Source organism: Gracilinanus agilis, chromosome X (assembly GCF_016433145.1).
Source record: "Gracilinanus agilis isolate LMUSP501 chromosome X, AgileGrace, whole genome shotgun sequence".
Lineage (NCBI taxonomy): Eukaryota > Metazoa > Chordata > Mammalia > Didelphimorphia > Didelphidae > Gracilinanus > Gracilinanus agilis.
Genome location: NC_058136.1, coordinates 67,220,242 through 67,228,990, shown reverse-complemented (window position 1 = coordinate 67,228,990; position 8,749 = coordinate 67,220,242). Strand labels below are relative to the sequence as shown.

Below are 8,749 nucleotides of genomic sequence, written 5' to 3'. Positions count from 1 at the left end.
CTCCCCTCCACCCCGCCCCCCCCCCATGCCACAGAACCCCCTCCGGCTCCAATTTGCTATGGCACTCACTCTCAATGAGCCTTGGATTGGGTTTTTGCCCCAAGCCACCCCGCTAGTCCATATCAGCAGAAAGCTTTGCCCCAGCTTGTCCCAATAGCAGCTCCTCCACTCTGCTAGGCCAGCCTAGCAGTTCCCATTGGTGTAGGAATTAGGCCTCAATGGGAAGCTGTTCTCAAGAATGACTTTGGATGTTCTTTCCTCTCTCTGGGCCGAGTTCATTTGGATACCTAGAAAAGCCATCTGAGTTCCCAAATGAACCTGGTTTCATGTACAGTGTAGTCCTCCAGGCCCATTTACGTGCATGCATGCATTCCTCAAGCTACACACGTGTGCGTTCTTGAACGCTGATGCCGTCATGTGGGCCTGGACCTCCAGGATCCCGCTTCTCAGATTCTAACCTCTCTGAGCCCAAATGTAATTACCAGGAAGCCATATTCGCAAAGGGGACATGTCGAAGCTGGGTCTTAACTACTCTAATTATCCTGAGGTTTGGAACTATCCACTGGCCCCAGTTGGGAATGACCATCTAGCCATTTGGCTTCTGGTCAATCCAGCCTGAGTGCGCTTGTGGCAGGAAAGAGGGAGGGGGAGAACGGAAGGTCCTTGGCTGATACAAATATGTCCGACCAGGAGGGAGCTTCAGAAGAGAGGCACCAAGCTGTCTCTGTTGGCCTGTTGGAACATAGCTCACCATTCAGGCTAGCAGTCAGGACCAGGCTTCAGGGACCTTGGCAGTCCTGAAAGTGCCAAGGACTCAACTGGAAGGGCAGAGAAGGGCTGTGAACTAGGCAGGAGACTTCAGATCATATTTCTCAAGTTGGAAGGGATCTTGGAGACCATCAAGTCCAGCCCCCTCTTTTTACAGAGAAGGAATCTGAGGCTCATGGAGGAAGGAGGATTTCTCCCAGGTTACAGAAAGGAATCTGAATCTAGACCTGGGAAGAGACCTTCAAGGCCATAGAAACCAATCCTCCTATTTTACAGATGGGGTAACTGAGACCCATGGAAGGGTTTGGGGTGATTTGTCCAAGGTAGAATCCTAGGTCTAGAATTGAAAGAAATTTCAGAGGCCCTCCAGGATCTAACATTCTTATTTTACGGAGGAAGAAACTGAGACCCAGAGAAGGGAAGGGACTGGACCAAGGTCACGCATAGGCTCTCAGATTTCAAGCTAAAAAGGGACTTCAGAGGCCACTTAGTCCAACCCTCTCATTTTACAGAGGGAAAACCTAAGGAAGGGAAGTGACTTACCCAGTGTTCCACAGCTAGTGTTAGAGGTGGGATTTGAACCTAACTTTTCCTGACTCCAAATTCAGCACTCATAAAGACTCAAGAAGACCTCAGTTGAAGCTCTAGCTCTATAGCTCATTGGCTGTATGGGCATGACTGAGTTGCTTCCAGTAATAGTCTTCCATGTTCTCCTCTAAAATGAAGGATCTGGATTGCATGGCCTCCTCTATTTGGTGATTTTGTTGCTATATGGGGCAGGAGGAGATGCATGAGTGAGTGAATGAATGGAAGAATGAATGAATGAATGAATGAATGAATGGAAGAATGAATGAACGGATGTATGTATGAATGAATGGATGAATGAATGAATGAATGAATATCGGGTAGAAAAGATTATTGGATGGGCAGCACTAGACACCATTCACAATTAAGTCCTCTCTCCTGGCACAGAGAGATGGAGACCTCAGCTTGGCCGGGCTGATTTGGGAATGGGTTTGGGAATGGAATAACAGGAGGAAGAGGAGAAAAGATAAGAAAGAAAGAAAAACAAGAAACATGGGATGGGGATCTGACTACCAGCAGTTACCCCCAAAGAGCCCTAACCCTTGAATGGAATGTGGACAAGGCCCTTGGCTTGGAGTCAAGATGAGCTGGGTTGAAATCTCACTCAAACATTTACTAGCTCTGTGACATGGGACAAATCCCTTCTCCCCGCCAGGCCTCAGTTTCCTCTTCTGGAAAAGGAGGGGTTTGGCATCAACAGCCTCTGAGGGCCCTTCCAGCTCCTGAGTTTAGATCTTCCTATCCTACATTCCTTTCCAAGGCTCCAAGGACTCTAACCCTCCTTGTCCCTGACCTCTTCCTAGGGTTCCGGAACCTGCATGTAGATGACCAGATGGCTGTTATTCAGTACTCCTGGATGGGACTGATGGTGTTCGCCATGGGCTGGAGATCTTTCACCAACGTTAATTCCAGGATGCTTTACTTTGCCCCTGACCTGGTGTTTAATGAGTAAGTGTCCCTGGTGCCATTTGCCTCCTGAGCCTGGAAATGGAGGCCCCTTTTCTCCCTACTGGCCTAAGGGTGATACAGGCCATAAGGGCAGGGATTTTCTCTTCCTCCTCCTCTTCCTCCTGAGAAAGGGTTTTGTGTGCCAGAAGAGTCCTCCAGTACCCATGGCCTTCTGCCATGGACTACCTTCTGCGATGCCTCCCTCCTACACTTCCCCGCTCCAGTCCTCAGTTTCTTCCTCTATAAAGTAACAAGAGGGTAGGACAAGATGGCCTCTAAAATCCCAAGTGTTGAATGAAGGCATCTCCCTGGGCTGCTTATTTTATCTCACTCCACTGCCCCTCAAAGCATGGAACATGTGAGATGGGTTGAGATGGTATCTGGATGCATCTGCCTAAGGAGAACCTCCAACCTATCTCTTGATACTGAACACCCAATCCAGAACTGGTCCCATCCTTTTCTCTCCAAGTTGAGACTCAAGAGCAAACCCTTGGCAAGGCGTGATGTGGCATGCAATGGCCTGGCATGGAAGAACTGTGGGAGTAAGCCCCTCTAGCAGCTCCTTCCCAGCCAAGTCATCATCATTCATGACCAAATTCAGACCTGATCGCCAACGGGCTTCATCCTTGAGTTCCTGAATCTTCCCTGTCTTGGTTCTCTTTGGCATTTCAAGAGTTACTCATAGGGAGAACTAGTTGCCTCGGTGTATTGAGAGCCAGACCTAGAGACAGGAGGTCCTGGGTTCAAAACTGGCTTCAGACACTTCCTAGCTGGGCAGGTCATTTGATCCCTTACCCTGCCCTTACCATTCTTCTACCTTGGAACTGATATACAGTATTGAGTCTGAGACAAAAATTAAGGGTTGTTTTTTTTAAGTGTTACTTCTTTTTTTTTAATTTAAAATTTTTTTTATTTAGAATATTTTCCTATGGTTACATGATTCATGTTCTTTCCTTCTCCCCCAAATACCCCCCGCCCCGTAGCTAATGCACAATTCCACTTAGGTTTTACATGTATCATTGATCAAGACCTATTTCCATATTATTGATAGTTGCACTAAGGTGATTGTTTAGTGTCTACCTCCCCAATAGTATCCCCATCAGCCCATGTGTTCAAGCAGTTGTTTTTCTTCTGCGATTCTGCTCCCACAGTTCTTCCTCTGAATCCCAGCGTTCTTTCTCATAAGTCCCTCACCCTTGCTCTGGATCCTTGCATTGCTGCTAGTAGAGAAGTCCGTTATGTTCGATTGTACCACAGTGTATCCGTCTCTGTGTACGATGTTCTCCTGGCTCTGCTCCTTTCGCTCTGCATCAATTCTTTCCAGTTCACATGGAATTCCTCCAGTTTATTATTCCTTTGAGCACAATAGTATTCCATCACCAGCAGATACCACAATTTGTTCAGCCATTCCCCAATTGAAGGGCACACTGTCGTTTTCCAGTTTTTTGCCACCACAAGGAGCACGGCTATAAATATTTTTGTACAAGTCCTTTTCCTTATGATCTCTTTGGTATGGCTGGATCAAAGGGCAGACAGTCTTAAAAAGAGTTCCTTCTCATGCCACCTTCTGGATCAGAACAGTGGAAATGGCCAATTCTATTGGGGGTTTGGTTCTTTGATCTCCCATGGTTTCATTTAAGATCCTCCCTAGGATTGCCCGTTAAGCCTACCCAGAGTGAACAGCATCTCACAGGAACTCCCAAATCGTGTGGCTTTCAGGTGTCTGGGTTTGAGTTCTTTTTCCATCATCATTATCCCTTACTTCCTATGGGAAGGCCTGCAGGCACTTCCTGGGGTTCCTGGGAATGGTCCTATCCTGTGCTATCCAAAGCCTGCCCAGACCGAAGGTTCCAGAGATGTTTTTTGAGATCCAAAAAATGGGTTTCTAAGGGGCACAATGGCCTGCTCTTGCAAGATTTTCAAGCATCTACTGTCTTTCTGGTATGGCGGGGGGACATTTGGCACCAAGGCAGGGGGTGGATAAAATGACCTCTTGAGGGCCACTGAAACTCAACTGTCTTGAAGGTTCATCGCTGAGGTCTGTTGCCTTAAATCTTCCTATTTTGTACTGGCCAACCACCAAACAGAAGGAGATCAGGGGGCCACAAGGGCTGGGCCCAGGAGCTAGGGCCTAGGCTGGACCTAGGAGTCTGTGTGGTCTTCCCTGTGGCTTCATTCAATTTCTCTCCCCAGCCCTTCTCCCAGGAAGCACAAAGGGACCCTGGAAAGTCCTTCTTTCCCCACCAGCAGAGAGGGGAATATCAATTAGGATTAGGAAGCCACCTGCTCCCAGCCTGCTCTGATGGAATCCCCTTTTATTGGGTGGGAAGGAATGAGGGAGGGGTGGCGACTGACTTTAGACTTGTGATGGTCTCGCATGACTCACTCCTCATCTCCTGCCCCACATCGTTGCCTCTCCCAGATACCGGATGCACAAATCAAGGATGTACAGCCAGTGTGTGCGGATGAGACATCTCTCCCAGGAGTTTGGCTGGCTCCAGATCACACCACAAGAATTTCTCTGCATGAAGGCCCTGCTACTCTTCAGTATTAGTGAGTGCTACTCTCTCCCCACCCCTAGGCATGTCCCTCTGAAGAGAGATCTAACCCTTTTTCACTTGGACCTCAGAGGGAGCTCTTTCTTTTCCCATCTAATAGCAAGGAAAAGAGCAGATGGTCCCAAAGCTCCCCAGTCACCACCATTTGTTCCATGTCTGGATATACCCATTTCACTGAGATTAGAATTAGATAAAAGAGTTAGTTGAAACTAAAAGGGAATCAAATTAGCCCAGCCCTGGCATTACTTTTATGACCGTGGACAAGCCACTGAACCTCTGTGCACCTCAGTGTCCCCCTATGTAAAATGAAGAGTTTGGACTCCCTAGCCTCTGAGGCCCTCTGGCCCTAGAACTCGGATCCCGTGTGTCACTTTGGATGAGTCCCTCGCCCTCTGTGGGCCTCACTTTCCCCCTCTGTAAAATGAACAGTTTGGTGTAGCTGACCTCTGAGACCCTTCTAGCCCCAGAGCTAGGATCCTATACATCACCTTGGGCAAGTCCCTTCTCCAGCCTGGGACTCAGCTTCTTCCTCTGTAAAACGAAAACGTCGGACTGGGTAGATGGCCTCTGAGCCGTGCCCCACCTTGCCTTACATCAGCGGTGATGGTAATAACCGATGGCTAGAATGCTTTACGTTTTCTTAAGGGCTTGGCCAGTATTCCCATCTGGTTCCACGAGAGCCCTGAGACGTAGCCAGCAGGTGTGATCATCCCCATTTGACAGATGGAGAAGCTGAGACTCAGAGAACAGAAGTGTCTCTGCCTCGGAATCCAACATTCTTCCTGCTGTGAAAAGAAAGACTCACCAAAGGGAGGAGGCGGTTGGAGCCTGCCAACCATAGGCCAGGGAGCAATCTTTTGATTCCTGGCCAAATTCTAGAGCACATCATTAAGTAGACAGTGAAAGAACACTTAGAAAGGGAAACCGCAGTCAGGAGCACGTCACTCTAGGCTCACCTCATTTCCTCATTTGATGGGTTTGCCAAGAGAGAAGATGAGCTCCTTACCTAGACTGGGAGAAAGTATTTGACCAAGTCCCTAGGGTTCTCTTTGTGAGAAAATGGAAAACAGAGGGATGGAGGTTAGAGCAGTACAGTTAGATGGGCTTGAAACTGGTTGGATGGCCAAACTCAAAGAATAGTCATGGATGGTCCAGTGTCAACTTAGCAGGTCTCCAGTGGAGTGTCCCAGGGATCTCTGACTGATCCCCCCCACCCCCGTCACCATTTTCATCAGTGCCTTGGACAGAGGCATAGGCGGTGCCATATTTTTGCATTTCGAGGCGACGCAAAGCCAGAGGCATGACTGGCACACCAAATGAAAATCAAGATGCGAAAAGATAGGTGCTTCGGGCCGGTCACATAGGATGGGATCTGATAGGGTTAAATGCACAGTCTCGCGCTCAAATCCCACAAATCGACTCCAGAAGTATAAGATTTTGGAGATATGGCTAGATAACATTGCATCTGATTGAAATATGGGGAGGATCGAAAGCCAGGCCTAGAGACCAGAGGTCTTGAGTTCAAATCTGACCTCAGAGATACTTCCTAGCTGCGTGACCTTAGGCAAGTCACTTAACTCCCGTTGCCTAGCCTTTACCTCTCTTTGTATCGGTTCTAAGACAGGAGGTAAAGGTTTGTTACTGTTGTTGTTTGTTTTTTTGAAAGTGGTCCAAGTGGAAGAGGAATAGGAGACAGCCAGAGAAAAGCCAGGGCCCAGAAACGGAGTGTTTTGTTCGAGGAACAGCAAAAATTCTCTGTGAAATGGGGGTGGAGTGGGCTAGCTGGCCTTAGAGAACCCTTCCAGCCCTAAATCTGCAATCCTATGAATTTGAGGAAATGGTGGTGGACCCAGCGGGATCAGCCATCCTTGCCCATCCCACCCTCACCCCAGCAAGTATCAGAAGTTGCCATTAAGCTTAGACGGAGTCCTTAGTTTCCCAGCAACAGCCAGTTCTCTAGAGGAGCCAACCCCTTAATTACATTGCCGTGTCCACAGTCCTCTAATGGTCCCTCTGGCTTTCTCCCCTGCCCACTTTGACTTCCTCCCACATCAGTTCCAGTGGATGGACTGAAGAATCAGAAATTTTTTGATGAACTTCGAATGAATTACATCAAAGAGCTCGATCGGATCATTGCCTGCAAGAGAAAGAACCCGACCTCTTGCTCTCGACGCTTTTATCAGCTCACCAAACTCCTGGATTCTGTGCAGCCTGTAAGTTGTCTGAACTAGCTGCACTGAGGGGAAGGGTAGAGGGAGGGAAGGAGGGAAGAGGAGAAGAAAGAAGAAGAAGAGAGAAAGAAGGAGGGAAGAGACAGAGACAGACAGAAAAAACCAGAGGGAGATGGTGGGGGAGCGAATAAGAGATGGAGATGGGAGAGACAGAGAAAGGGAGCAAGAGATACAGGAAGAGAGGGAGAGATGGAGACTGACAGAGAAACAGAGAGATGGTGGGGGGAGAGTAAGAGATGAAGATGAGAGAGGCAGAGAAAGGGAGCAAGAGATACAGGAAGAGAGCAGGAAGGGTGGAGGGAGAGAGATGGAGAAGGAGAGAATGGGAGAGAGGCAGAGCTACAAAGACAGATGAAGGGACAGAGAGTGAGAGAAAGGCAAGAGACACAAATTAAGAGAGTTGGAGGGATAGAGAGAGAAAGAAACTAATAGGGAGGGAAACAGAAAAGGAGATAGAGAGTGGGGGAGGGGAGATGTTTTGACCAAATGGTCACGTTAGAAACCCAAGTAGACCAGGACATCCTAACGTGGGCATCAGGAAGAGTTTGGAATCCAGGCAAAGATTTTCAAGCAACTGGATTGTTCAGACTACTCAGGTCTGGATTTCCTCTCTTGTTCAAGATTCTCAAATATTGACTAAGACAAGATAGAGGATGGCACCTGGTTGAAGATGGGGGAGGAGGGCGCTGGTCCTAGGACTGAGAAATTCCTTTGGGAGTTCAGGGGAAAGCCTTTGATACCTGTTATTCCTTAGACCTTGAGAGAAAGGGAACAAAGGACCGAGATGCTTCAGGCATGTCCAGTAACAAGAACCCAGGCGTCTCCTGCAGGACAGCCTGGCTACCCAGATGCCTATGATTCCTTAGAGGGTTGCTCCGAGGAGAATGAGTGAAGAGAGGGTCTCATATGCCAACCTCCCTCCCCTCCCCTTTTCCCTTTGCAGATTGCCAGAGAGCTGCACCAGTTCACCTTTGACCTGCTAATCAAATCACACATGGTGAGCGTAGACTTTCCCGAGATGATGGCTGAGATCATCTCCGTACAAGTGCCCAAGATCCTTTCCGGAAAAGTCAAGCCCATCTATTTCCACACACAGTGAAGCTTCGCAAGCCCTTTCTTCCTCCCCCCTTTTCTGCCGTCTTCTGCCTGTTGTGATTCTGCACTACTGTTCTGCAGTGCCTTGGGAAATTCCCTCTATTGATGTACAGTGTGTCCTGGAGATCATCCTAACTCCTTACTACCTTCTAAACTTCTCTTCCTTTCTATCCCTACCTTCCTTACCATTATCCATCCTCTCTTCCACAGCCTCTTCTTTGCCTCACTTCTTCGAGCTCCTTAGCACCTTCTGACTCTGCCCAGTCCGAACGGTGTAATATCTCTTTGAATATTTGCCACTGGTCCTGTGGCCAGGCCCAGGCCAGTCATGTCTTTTGGATGGCCACGTGGCCATTTTTTCACCTAACATCATGACGAGTCTTGAATATTTAAGGGAACAGGAAAACAAACACACCCTGTCCCTTAAAAGACAAACACACAGACACCCACACACAAACCAACAACCCCAAGGATTTCCCAGGGTACACTGTGGGTGTATGTGTGTGCTAGCATTTCTCCACTGGAGCACCAGTGGCCTTCAGGAGATTCTCCCGATGAGGGACC

The 8,749-nt window shown here is 48.4% G+C and overlaps 1 protein-coding gene across 1 annotated transcript in view; it reads left to right on the top strand.

Moving 5' to 3' along the window:
* The window catches only part of AR (androgen receptor), a 9,669-nt gene extending 1,263 nt beyond the window's left edge, over positions 1-8,406 (top strand). The window contains exons 2-5 of the mRNA XM_044682888.1: positions 2,157-2,301; positions 4,724-4,854; positions 6,915-7,072; positions 8,034-8,406. Of these exons, the coding sequence (XP_044538823.1) occupies positions 2,157-2,301; positions 4,724-4,854; positions 6,915-7,072; positions 8,034-8,189 (590 nt within the window). The 3' untranslated portion in view covers positions 8,190-8,406. The remainder of the gene's footprint in view (positions 1-2,156; positions 2,302-4,723; positions 4,855-6,914; positions 7,073-8,033) is intronic.
* Positions 8,407-8,749: the final 343 nt, after the last annotated feature.